At 43.4% G+C, this 13,902-nt stretch overlaps 1 protein-coding gene across 4 annotated transcripts in view; it reads right to left on the bottom strand.

Moving 5' to 3' along the window:
* fxr1 (FMR1 autosomal homolog 1) overlaps nt 1-13,182 on the bottom strand; it is a 109,704-nt gene extending 96,522 nt beyond the window's left edge. For 2 of the 4 annotated variants that reach the window (XM_070883423.1, XM_070883427.1), the window contains exon 1: nt 13,016-13,178. In XM_070883423.1, the coding sequence (XP_070739524.1) occupies nt 13,016-13,132 (117 nt within the window). In that variant the 5' untranslated portion in view covers nt 13,133-13,178. Of the gene's footprint in view, nt 1-13,015 lie in introns of all 4 variants that reach the window. The other 2 variants (XM_070883424.1, XM_070883425.1) reach the window with 2 other exon arrangements.
* Between the last annotated feature and the right edge of the window lie 720 nt (nt 13,183-13,902).

Genomic DNA, 13,902 nt, shown 5'->3' with positions numbered 1-13,902 from the left:
TTAGCCTAACATCAGTAGTGGGGAAAATGTTGGAATCAATTATTAAAGATGAAATAGCAGCATATTTGGAAAGCAGTGGCGGGATCGGTCCAAGTCAGCATGGATTTATGAAAGGGAAGTCCTGCTTGACAAATCTTCTGGAATTTTTTGTGGATGTAACTGGTAGAGTGGACAAGGGAGACCCAGTGGATGTGGTGTATTTGGACTTTCAAAAGGCTTTTGACAAGGTCCCATACAAGAGATTGGTGTGCAAAATTAAAGCACATGGTATTGGGGGTAATGTACTGACGTGGATAGAGAACTGGTTGGCAGACAGGAAGCAGAGAGTCAGGATAAACGGGTCCTTTTCAAAATGGCAGGCAGTGACTAGTCGGATGCCGCAAGGCGCAGTGCTGGGACCCCAGTTCTTTACAATATACATTAATGATTTGGATGAGGGAATTGAGTGTAATATCTCCAAGTTTGCAGATGACACTAAGCTGAGTGGCTGTGGGAGCTGTGAGGAGGACGCTAAAAGGCTGCAGGGTAACTTGGACAGGTTAGGTGAGTGGGCAAATGCGTGGCAGATGCAGTATAATGTGGATAAATGTGAGGTTATCCACCTTGGTGGCAAAAACAAGATGGCAGATTATCTGGATGGCGGCAGATTAGGAAAAGGGGACGTGCAACGAGACCTGGGTGTCATGGTACGTCAGTCATTGAAAGTTGGCATACAGGTACAGCAGGCGGTGAAGGCGGCAAATGGTACATTGGGGTCTTCATAGCTAGGGGATTGGAGTATAGGAGCAGGGAGGTCTTACTGCAGTTGTTCAGGACCTTGGTGAGGCCTCACCTGGAATACTGTGTTCAGTTTTGGTCTCCTAATCCGAGGAAGGACATTCTTGCTATTGAGGGAGTGCAGCGAAGGTTCACCAGACTGATTCCCTGGATGGCAGGACTTGCATATGATGAGAGACTGGATCGACTGGGCCTGTATTCACTGGAGTTTAGAAGGATGAGAGGGGATCTCATAGAAACATAAAATTCTGATGGGACTGGACAGGTTAAATGCAGGAAGAATGTTCCCGATGTTGGGGAAGTCCAGAACCAGGGGACACAGTCTAAGGATAAGGGGTGAGCCATTTAGGACTGAGATGAGGAGAAACTTCTTCACTCAGAGAGTTGTTAACCTGTGGAATTCCCCAAAGCAGAGAGTTGTTGATGCCAGTTCATTGAATATATTCAAAAGGGAGTTAGATATGGCCCTTATGGCTAAAGAGAAAGCAGGAAAGGGGTACTGAGGTGAATGATCAGCCATGATCTTATTGAATGGTGGTGCAGGCTCGAAGGGCCAAATGGCCTACTCCTGCACCTATTTTCTCTGTTTCAATGGAGGCTTTCAAATGTATCCATACCAGATATTTATATGTACCCTCGTCAGATGCAATGACATATGACCCTGCTTGGATCTAAAATCTTGGGTCATCCTTTGCACAGATTATCTCTCTCTCAGGATTTCCTTCCAGCAAAGCAATTTCAGAAAACACATTGGATCCTGCAACACCATCACCACTCATTCTTATCCCCATTTCTTTGCTCGCTTCTTCCAGTGCTGCAATATTAAAATGGCAGTTTTCCCTCTTGATTCAGTCTTATGTTTCCACTACCAATTTAAAAATCGGAGACAAGTTGGTGAGATTCATAATCAGCAACAAGAGAAAAGACTGAAGTCAGGAGGGAGCGTTGCCATTTAAATATCATGTGCTGATACAAAAAGATAAGTATTTTGGTGGAGAAATGCTTTGTAATATTAATCCTCATTTTGTACAAGAATCATTACTTTTTTTTTGAAGAAAGTGATACTTTGCGAAATCATATGTCTGTGTTCAGATCTTATGACTACATTTTTCAAACTGCTAGCTCAACATAGTTCTAATATACCATTTTGCAAGCTTTGTCACTTTTCAGATCCATATTGTCCTTCAGATTTTAAGACACTGACTAAAATAATGTCCCAAGATTAACACATATTTTTACTATCAAAATTCAGGTTCTGCCAAGTCCAAACAGGCAGGCAATTGTTCTGTATAAATATGCAAACTCAAAACAGCACCTCAAGTCTGAAGATCAGATCTAATTTTGCATGAATACATATTAAAAAAATACTAAAGGAGTACTTTCATTGTAAATTACTTCCTCAGATGCAGATGGAGGCAAGGACTGCTACTTTCTCGTTGGGATTTTTTTAAAATTATTTTTGGACGAGCTTGCCAGAAATCCACCTAGGAAAGTTAGAAAGTAGATTTTGAGTGCCATAACTTGGGTGTTAGAATTTAGTAGGAGGTTTAGAGGGGATTTGAGAGGAAATGTCTTCATTCAGAGGGTGATGGGGATCGAGAACTCACTGCCTGAAAGGGTGGTAGAGGCAGGAAGCCTCCCCATATTTAAAGGGTACTTGGATGTGCACCTGAAGTGCCATAACCTACAGGGCTATGGATGAAAGGCTGGACAGCTCTTGGTTGGTCGCGTGGACACAATGGACCGAAATGGCCTCCTTCCGTACTGTAAATTTCTATGATTCAATGACAACTTGGCTGCAGACCTCATTAAAGCCTTGATTACACATTGACGAGAGAGATTAATTCAAGAGGTGAGGCGAGAGTGACTGCCCTCGACATCAAGGCCACGTTTGACCAAGTGTGGCATCAAGGAGCCCTAGTAAAATTGAAGTCAATGGGAATCAGGGGGGAAAGCTGAACAAGGAAGATTGTTGTAGTTGTTGGAGGCTAATCATCACAGCCCCAGGACATCACTCCAGGAGTTCCTCAGGGCCGTGTCCTCGGCCCAACCCTCTTCAGCTGATTCATCAATGACCTTCCCTCCATCTTGTCAGAAGTAGGATTGTTCGCTGATTACTGCTCAGTGTTCAGTGCCATTTGCAACTCCTCAGATAATAAAGCAGTCCATGCCCGCATGCAGCAAGACCTGGATGACATTCAGGCTTGGGCTGATAAGTGGCAATTAGGAACAGGAGTAGGCCATTTAGTCCCTAGAGCCTGTTCTGCCATTTAATGAGATCATGGCTGATCTGCAACCCAACTCCATATACCTGTCTTTTCCCAATATTTCTTAATACTTTTGATTAACAAAAATCTATCAATCTCAGATTTAAATTAACAACTGATCTAGCATTAATTGTCAGGAGAGTTCCAAACTTCTACCACCTTTTGTGTAGAGAAGTGTTTCCTAATTTCACTCCTGAAAGGGATGGCTCCAATTTTTAAGACTATGCCCCCTTGTCTTAGACTTCCCAACCAGCGGATATAGGCCCTGAAATTCTGGTCGGAGGCTTCTTTCAAACGAACACCTCCGACTGGAGAATTTTTACGAATTTACCTGGTGGTCCCGGAGGTGCCTGGGATTCCGGTGGGGAGGCCTAATCTTCCCCCGCTGCAAAGCGCACTCATGTCCTCCAGGTTCCAACGCAGATGATGCAGTCACATGTGATTGCACAATCAGGTAAAGTATTCTACAGCATTCTCATTAGTAGCAATGAGAACTCCATATCTACGAGTTCTCATTGCTATTGAGAAAAAAAAACATTAAGCACAATAAAAAATAAAAAACACCTCAATTAAAATTAATTGAAATTAAAGTTAATAAATGTCTTTTAAAAAAAAAATCAGGAAAATATATATTTTTTCTAAGATCTGCAATTAGGATTAAAAATAAATTTAGTGGGCAGGGTTTTTAAACATTAAAACGTGTTTATAAAATTTAATTTTGATGTTTTTGTACGTTTTAAAACTCTTACGCTGGTAAAAGTAGGCAATGCGCAAGAGTTTTCTGGGCATTCGATGGGCAAGAGATGGGTAAATACCAGAATCTTGCCCATGGTAAATGTCCTGACTATGGGGATACGGAGGATCTGTCAAGCCAGAGCCAGTTTGCGACACATGCGCATTTGCGTGCCAAAAAACGGCTTATTCAATGCCTTCCCGGGTCCGTACACTCAGTACGGACCTGTGGAGGCCAAGATTTCTGCCCCATAATTTCACTATCTATCCTAGTCATTGCCTGGCACACAAGTACATTCGCGCCACCCAAGTGCCAGGCAATGACTATACCCAACAAGCGAGAGTCTAACTGCCACCCCTCGACATTCAATGGCATTATCACTGCCGAAACCCCCAACATCCTGGAGGTCACCATTGGAGCAGCCACATAAATACTGTGGCCACAAGAGGTCAGAGGCCGAGTATTCTGCAGATAATGACTTACCCCCCTACTCCCCCAAGCCTTTCCATTATTTACAAGGCACAAGGAGTATGGTAGAATACTCTCCACTTGCCTGGATGAGTGTAGCTCCAACAACACAAGAAGCTCAACACCATCCAGGACAAAGCAGCTTGCTTGATTGGCATCCCATCCACCATCTTAAACATTCACCTCCTCCACTGTGTACCATCTGCAACATGCATTGCAGCAACTCATCAAGGCTTCTTTCTTCCACAGCACCTCCCAAACCTCCAACAGCTAGGAGGACAAAGGCAGTAGAGGAACACCATCACCGTCAAGTTCCATTCTGACTTGGAGATGTATTGCCATTCCTTCATCGTCGCTGGGTTAAAATCCTGGAACTCCCTCGCTAACTGCACTATGAGAGTACCTTCACCACATGGACTGCAGCGGTTCAAGAAAGCGGTTCATCACCATCTTCTCTAGGGCAATTAGGATGGGCAATAAATGCTAGATTTGCCAGTGATGCTCACATCCCAGGAATGAATAAAAGAAACTAGCGTCGGCTGTCACTGAGTTGGTAGCACTCTCACCTATGAATCAGAAGTTCGTGTTTTAGTTTTACTAGATTCTTCATTATTCCCAATCAAGGTCATCTGCCTAGATCATTTAAGTATTCCATGATGGCTTGCCTTCCAATTGTCCCAACTGTAGAGAAATGGCTGTCTTCTGTTTAGCATCTCACACTACTACTGCCAGAGTTGGAAACTTATCATATGGGAATTCTGGGAACTCACCATGTCTCCCAGAATTATTGGTACATGCGAATAGTGATTCTGATACTGGACTACCAACCCAGGAGGTCAAAAAATGCATTTGTAGCAGAAGGCACCAGTTCAATATGTGGTGCATGTAGCACACAAATCACTGACTCCACACGCTCTGGTGTAAGTCTAACTGCTGTGACCTTTGTCCTTTATTGTTCAGCTCCAGAGTGCCTCTCAGGTGTGGTGGTCATCCTTATATCGTCCTTGTTACAGGTACTACCAGGGTTTCCCACCGCAGCACCCTCTGTGGTGTGGCATAGTACTTACGTTACATTTAAGGTACTGGGACGATACACGCATCATTACATAACACAACACAACTGAATTTCCTGCTCAGGAATGTTCACTAGCTTCTCTTCAAACCGTGAAGTTAACATTTATTTTTATTACAATATGAAATATATGCATTATGAAACATCAGAACAATCCACTAAATTATTCTACAACCAAAACATTTAATTATGCGCCCTAAATGACAGGTACAACTTTAAAACACACACAACTTTGCACGATACTATCCCAAGCCTGCCTTCAGTTAAGGACTACAAACTTAATTGCTGTCAAATTCCAAATGAAAATAAGGTTTCATTTTTTATTCATTAATTCTCAGGATGTAGCTGTTGCTGACAAGGCTGGTATTTGTCAATTCCTATTTCCCCCAGAGAAGGTGGTAATGGGCCATCTTTTACTGTTGCAGCCCATGTGGTGTTGTGAGTTCCACACAGTGCTGTTAGTCCTAATCTTGGAACTTCCTACCCAAGTACTACTGAAGGAACAGGATTATATATGTTCAAGGCAGGATGGTGACACTTGGAGGCAATGGTGCCCCTGCTGCCCTCGTCCTATGTAGGTGGAGGGCACAGGTTTCAGAATTGCTGCAGTGCATACTATAGATACTAGAGTGCAGGCACTGTATGCCGATGGTAGATGTTTAGGCGAGATGATGAAGTGCTGATCAAGCACATTGCTTTGCAGTGGATAGTTCTGAGCATCTTGAGTATTGTTCCAGCTGTATCCATTCAGGCAAGTGCCGATTATTCCATCACACTCCTAACTTGTGCTTTGTAGATGGTAGAGAGGCTTCAGGGAGTCACGACGTGAGCCACTTGCCACAGAACACATAACCTCTGAACTGCTCTTCTAGCCACGACACTGGTATGGCTGGTCCAGTCGAGTTTCATGTCAATTGGGATTCCCCAGGATATGGTTGCTGGGAGACTTGGCGATAGCAATACTACCTCAAGGGGAGGTGGTTAGGTTATTTCTTGTTTGAGATAATTGCCTGGAACTTGTGCAGCATAAACATTACTTGCCACAGCCCAAGCCTAGATGTTGTCCAGCATGGGCTGCTTCATGGAGAATGATGCTTAAATGGTTGACTGTGGATAGGCAATAGCAGACATTTAACTATCACATGGATGAACTGCAACAATTGTACATCCCTGTGTGGCATAAGAATAAAATGGAGAAGGTGGCTCAACCGTGGCTAACAAGGGAAATTAGGGATAGTGTTAAATCCAAGGAAGAGGCATATAAATTGGCCAGAAAAAGCAGCAAACCCGAGAACTGGGAGAAATTTAAAATTCAGCAGAGGAGGACTAAGGGTTTAGTTAGGAAGCGGAAAAGAGTGTATGAGAGTGAGCTTGCAGGGAACATAAAAACTGACAGCAAAAGCTTCTACAGATATAAGAGGAGAAAAAGATTAGTGAAGACAAACGTAGGTCCCTTGCAGTCGGATTCGGGTGAATTTATAATGGGGAACAAGGAAATGGCAGACCAATTGAATAAATACTTTGGTTCGGTCTTCACCAAGGAAGACATGAATAACCTCCCGAAAATACTAGGGGACCGAGGGTCTAGCGAGAATGGGAAACCGAGGGAAATCCTTATTCGTCAGGAAATGGTGTTAGGGAAATTGATGGGATTGAAGGTCGATAAATCCCCAGGGCCTGATAGTCTTCATCCCAGAGTACTTAAGGAAATGGCCCTAGAAATAGTAGATGCATTGGTGGTCATTTCCCAACATTCCATGAACTCTGGTTCAATTCCTATGGATTGGAGGGTAGCTAATGTAACCCCATTTTTAGTACACTTGCCAAGGAACTCCTGCAGCAATGGCCTGGGGCTGAGATGATAGACCACAACCATCTTCCATTATGCTAAGAATGACTACAGTCACTAGAGAGTTTTCTCACTGATCCCCATTGACTTAAGTACTACTGGGGTTCCTTGGTGTCACACTCTAGTTGAATGCTGCCTTAATGTCAAAGACTGTTACTCTCATCTCACCTCTGGAATTCAGCACACTTCAATGTTTTGGACCAAGGCTGTAATGCGATCTGGAGCAGAGTGGTCCTGGCGAAACCCATACTGAGCATCGGTGAGCAGGTAGATTATTGGTCAGCATGTGTCGCTTGATAGCACTGTTGATGATTCCTTCCATCATTTTGCTGATGATGGGGAATAGGCAGATAGGGCGGTAATTGACCAAGTTCAATTTGCCCTGCTTTTGGTAGACAGGAGATACTTGGGCAATTTTCCACATTATTGGGTTATGTTCTCTGTTCCCGTTAAGCTATGCGGCCCTCATCGACTTTTTAAAAACGGAAAAAACACACATGCACAAAAATTTGAATGGGCCGTGCAGCCAAGGGGTGGGAACATTGGTTGTGCTGTAGCTGCACTCGGAACAGTTTTGCTCGGGGTGTGGCTACTTCTGAAGCACAGGTCTTCAGCACTACAGCTGGGGCCCATAGCCTTTGCTGTGTCCAGCCTGTTTCCTGATGACACATGCAGTGAATCATTTAGCTGAAAACTGGCACCTGTGATGGAGACCTTGAGCGGAGGCCGAGAAGAATCATCTACACTTATATCTACTCTAGCTGAAGATGGCTGCAAACACATTCAGCCTTGTCTTTTGCACACACATGCTGGGCTCCATTGTTGAGAATGGGAAGGTTCATGGAGCCAACTCCTCTTCCTCCCGTTAGTTGATTAATTGTCAATCACCATTCATGATTGGATGTGGCAGAGCTTTGACCTGATCCGTTGGTTGTGCAATCACTTAGCTCTGTCTATAGCACACAGCTTTTGCTTTTTAGCATGTACGTAGTCTGATGTTGCTGCTTCTCTAGGTTGGCACCTCATTTTCAGGTACATCTGGCACTGCTCTTCTGCACTTCTCCTTGAACAACTCGCTTAATGGTGAAGGGGTATGCCATGCCATGAGTCTGTAGATTGTACGGATATATAATTCCGCTGCTGCTGATGTCCCTCAGTCTCAAGAATGCCCAGTTTTGAGCTGCTGCATCTGTTCTTAAGCTGTTCCACATAACACAGTGGTAGTGCCACATGACACAATGGAGCACGTCCTCATTGTGAAGATGGGACTTGGTCTCAACAAGGACTGTGCATTGGTCACTCTCACCACAATGCTGTCATGGACAGACGAGGGATAAACATTGGCCAGGATTTGGGAGAGAATTCCCTTGCTCCTTTTCAAAATACTGCCATAGGATCTTTAACATCTGCCCAAGGACAGACGGGATCTTTATTCAACAACAGATGCTCGTCCAATAACATAACCACTACTCCACTGTACTAGAACCTCGACATTGTTCAACATGATCTAGCCAATTATTTGTAATAAATCAATATTTAAAAATATCTGCAAGTCAGGCCAGTATTTTAAAAGCTACACATAACACAAGAATATAAGAACACAAGAAATAGGGGCAGGAGTAGGCCATACGGCCCCTCGAGCCTGTTCCACCATTCTGCAAGATCATGGCTGATCATCGTCCTCAACTCCACTTTCCTGCCCGATCTCCATATCTCTTGATCCCCTGGACTCCAAAAATCAATCCACCTCAGCCTTGAATATACTCAGACTCAGTATCCACAGCCCTCTGGGACAGAGAATTCCAAAGATTCACAGCTCTGAGTGAAGAAATTCCTCCTCATCTCTGTCTTAAATGGCCTACCCCTTATCCTGAGACTGTACCCGCTAGCTCGAGACACTCCAGCCAGGGGAAGCAACCTCTCAGCATCTACCCTGTCAATCCCCTTCAGAATCTTGTATGTTTCAATGAAATCACCTCTCATTCTTCTAAACTCGAGAGTATAGGCCCATTCTACACAATCTCTCCTCAGAAGACAGCTCTCTCATCGCAGGAATCAATCAGTGAAGCTCCGTTGTACCATCTCCAAGGTACGCACATCCTCCCTTATATAAAAAGGAGACCACAACTGTGCACAGTACTCCAGGTGTGGTCTCAGCAAGGCCCTTTACAATTGTAGCAAGACTTCCTTACGCTTATACTCCAATCCCTTGCAATAAAGAACATGCCATTTGCCTTGCTACACGTCTCAAATTAAACTGCTTACTGTAGTCAGTCAGTCAAAGCTAACGTTGCTGATACAGTTTTAGTATATTCAGAATTCATACAGGATTGTCACTTTCAGTGCATTTGTGTACATCAGTCAAAACCGACAACAGTTCATTAATAGTAAAGCATCAGTGTGGCAATGTATAATGAAGTAAACATTTTAGGTTATAAATTGGAAACTTTTTTTTGACAAACTTATAAAATAAAAACCCTGCTGCAATTTGAAAATGAAGGTCAATATATATCAAGTTTGAAAAAAGCTTTAGGTCTAACATTTAATAAAAACAAAAATTGACATGCTCAAGACATACTGAAACCATGATCTACAAACCATCAATTCTTTTCAACGCCCTATACACAAAATAAACTAAGTGGTCATCTCGGTTGGTACTCCATCTGGGTGTTTAGAATGGTAATTGCCATTTTTTGGAAGAGACATAATCGGAGGCCTCAGTTTCCTGCCCTGGGGTGTTAGGATGCCCACGGCACTATTCAAGGGAGAATGGGGAGCTTTCCTGATGTCGTGGTCAATATTACTTTCAACCAACATTACCAAAACAAATTAGCTGGTCATTCATTACATTACTACTTGTGGACCACTGCTGTGCAGACAACAACTTGTACTTATATAGCACCTTTAACATAGTGAATCATCCCAATACCAACAAGGTGCTTCACATAAGTATTGAGACCAAAAATTTGACACCGAGCCACATAAGGAAATATTAGGGCAGGAGTCAGAGGTATGTTTTAAGGAACATCTTGAAGGAGGAGGGGTAAAGAGGTGGAGAGGTTTAGACAGGGAATTCCAGAGTTTGGGGTCGCGGCAACAGAAGACATGACCATCAATGGTTGAGCGATTATAATCAGGGATGCTCAAGAGGGCCGAATTAGAGGAGCGCAGACATCTCCGGGGGGGGGGGGGGGGGGGCTGGAGGAGATTACAGAGATAGAGGGGGGGCAATGCCATGAAGGGATTTACAAACAAGGATGAGAATTTTAAAATGCTTAATTGCTCAACCGGAAGCCAATGTAGGTCAGTGAGCACAGGGGTGATGGATAAGCAGGACTTGGTGCAAGTTAGGACACAGGCATCCGAGTTTTGGATCACCTTTAGTTTATGTAGGGTACAATGTGGGAGGCCAGCCAGGAGTGTGTTAGGAATAGTCATGTCTAGAGGTAACGAAACATAGAAACATAGAAAATAGGTGCAGGAGCAGGCCATTCAGCCCTTCTAGCCTGCACCGCCATTCAACGAGTTCATGGCTGAACATGAAACTTCAGTACCCACTTCCTGCTTTCACGCCATACCCCTTGATCCCCCGAGTAGTAAGGACTTCATCTAACTCCCTTTTGAATATATTTAGTGAATTGGCCTCAACTACTTCCTGTGGTAGAGAATTCCACAGGTTCACCACTCTCTGGGTGAAGAAGTTTCTCCTTATCTCGGTCCTAAATGGCTTACCCCTTATCCTTAGACTGTGACCCCTGGTTCTGGACTTCCCCAACATTGGGAACATTCTTCCTGCATCCAACCTGTCCAAACCCGTCAGAATTTTAAACGTTTCTATGAGGTCCCCTCTCACTCTTCTGAACTCCAGTGAATACAAGCCCAGTTGATTCAGTCTTTCTTGATAGGTCAGTCCCACCATCCCGGGAATCAGTCTGGTGAATCTTCGCTGCACTCCCTCAACAGCAAGTATGTCCTTCCTCAAGTTAGGAGACCAAAACTGTACACAATACTCCAGGTGTGGCCTCACCAAGGCCCTGTACAACTGTAGCAACACCTCCCTGCCCCTGTACTCAAATCCCCTCGCTATGAAGGCCAACATGCCATTTGCTTTCTTAACCGCCTGCTGTACCTGCATGCCAACCTTCAATGACTGATGTACCATGGATGAGGCCTTCTGCAGCGGATGAGTGGAGACAAGGGCGAAGACGGACGATGTTATGGAGGTGTAAATAGGTGGTCTTAGTTATGCTGCAGATATATGGTCAGAAGCTCATTTCGGTGTCAAATAGGACACCAAGGTTGCGAATTGTGTGGTTCAATCTCAGACAGAAGTTGGGGAGAGGGATGGAATCAGTGGCTTGGGAACGGAGTTTAAAACAAATAATGTGATGGGTTTTGGGGCATTTGAGGGACATGAGAACTTATAGTAGTTCTTTTCTAAGAGTGGTGATCTTAGAGCTTTTTAACAATTTTTGGAATTCATATTTATACAGGAAAGAAGGGCTGGGATTGGAGACTCTCCAACTTTGAGAGCAGATGATCAGAGCAGTAGTTCTAGTTCTAGGGAGGCACAGTCACAAACCAATACCCTGTACCATAATGATTATCCAATACTTTAAAAAAAAACTATGATGAACACTGACTAACTGCTACCAGGCCTAGTGAAAACATCCAGAGTATGCTACAATTTTTTTTAAAAGTAAAGGAAAAGGCAAGTATCCGACATAGATTAACTGAAAACTTCCTCCGACCCTTTTCATTTGCAAAACCTCTATACACAAGATCGTCACCCATGCAATCGCTAACAGTAAATATTTAAAACCTGAAGCACGTTTTCATTCAAAACTGCTTTCAAGAGCAAACAAGTATTCCACACGTGGAGATTAGTCACGATTACATCATTTGAGGAGATATTTAAAACAGCATAATTTTTACGTCGTTCAGTTCCACCCCTCCCCCAGTCTCATACTCCATCTGTTTTCACTGCGTTCAAATTCAATAGATCTAAAGATTCATTGTGTTAAGACAGTTGACGTTTGAAACATAAAGCCACGTCAAAAGGATTCGAAATCTAATAAGCTTTGAGGGGGGGGGGACATTTTTACGCATTTTCGCTATTAAAAGGAAAGAAACTCCTTTACTATTTCTTATGTATCTATTATCTGATCATTTACACATCAGGCATCCCGTCTTCAAAAGTAAACCACCACACCCAGAACTCCCGTTATTTTAACTTTCCTATGCACTTTTATGGCAAAACAACATGCCTCAGTCAAGCGACTTCAACATACGTCCTCGTGTTAAAAATAACCTGAAACTAGACTCCAAGAGCTTTTCTAAACTTGATAAAACATGACTGACAAGTAACAGCCGGCGAGGTATGTACTCGAATGACGTACTTGAAATAGTTGTTGGATGAGAAAGAAAGTATTTTTTTTAAATCATCTTTTTATACACAAAGGGAAAAAAACCATGAACAAAATAGGATGACATACGCCAAAAAAGTAATTACTTTATTTTTGTGACATCCATTCAACAGTTTTATTTAAAAGAAACAAAATGTCTGTATTCTTCGCTGTTTACCCGTCACAAATTTCAAAAGTGGAAGAAAACTTCACAAAATATAAAGATACCAAAATATGAGAGAACAAGGCCTAGTAACACTCTACATAGCAAGGCCTGCAGCTTCGATAGCAGATTACACGAGTTACCAGGGAGGCGACTAATCCACGCCACTCCCTGTTAAAGGCTCGGGAATTAATAGTCCTTTTGACCGAGTTTAACACGGTCACAGCGCCTCTTTCCCCCACCCACCCAAGAAAGCGAGGTTCCTGGTGTGAGGCATTTACCTTGTAAAATGCTCCGTTGGAGCCGCGCACTTCTACCGTCAGGTCCTCCATATTGGAAGCGCAGAGGAGGCTGGGATGTGTTTCTAGAATTTGTACAGAACCGCTGCGACGCCTCATTCAATGCAGGGAATGAAACCCAGGAGTCAGGCACCCAGGCAAAGGGGTGTGGACATGCTCGCTCTCCTCCTCCACAAACCAACTCACTCTAAATTAAGACATTCAGCCTGCTCCTGACAGACTGGTAGAACGGTCCAGCCGACAGAGCTCTCATGATCCAAGGGGAAGTTATTAGAAATATAATTAACTGATTAAATGTAAAACAGACTATTTAAGCACATGCCATTGTGTTTAAGACAGATGCATCAAAACTGGTAACATATTTAAACCAAAATGAGTTAGTCTTATCCCAAAAACGGGAAAGCTATACACCTATAGAACTAGCAACATCAAAGAAAAAAGTTAGAAGTATTTTTTAAAAAGTTGAAATGTCTTTGTACTCAAAAGATGCCAAGTTGGGGAGTGGAGCAGTTGCCAATTTTGACATCCTGTTTCAAGAATTCCCAACTAAGATACAGCATAGCCTGCCTTCACTCCACCTCAACTTTGGAAGATCACCATCCAACACTGAACTTTTCTGCCTCCCACAGCACTGATCCCTATGCATGCAAGGCAACTGTCTACATTTGATGTGGACAGTCTTTTTGACTTGCAAGTGAGAATCAGCACATATTGAACTATCCCTGATCCTCAAGGTCAATGAGTCACTGCAGCTCACTGCTAATTCACATGCACAGCCTATTATGTGTTCTCTGCAACTGGCGGGATAAATTGGAGCTGTCGTTAGAGGGAGAGCGAGATGGTGCTCTACAGCGCCAGGCCTTTGCGAA

Source organism: Pristiophorus japonicus, chromosome 6 (genome assembly GCF_044704955.1).
Source record: "Pristiophorus japonicus isolate sPriJap1 chromosome 6, sPriJap1.hap1, whole genome shotgun sequence".
Lineage (NCBI taxonomy): Eukaryota > Metazoa > Chordata > Chondrichthyes > Pristiophoridae > Pristiophorus > Pristiophorus japonicus.
The sequence above is the reverse complement of the archived record's forward strand: the minus strand, read 5'-3'. Positions and strand labels throughout refer to the sequence as shown.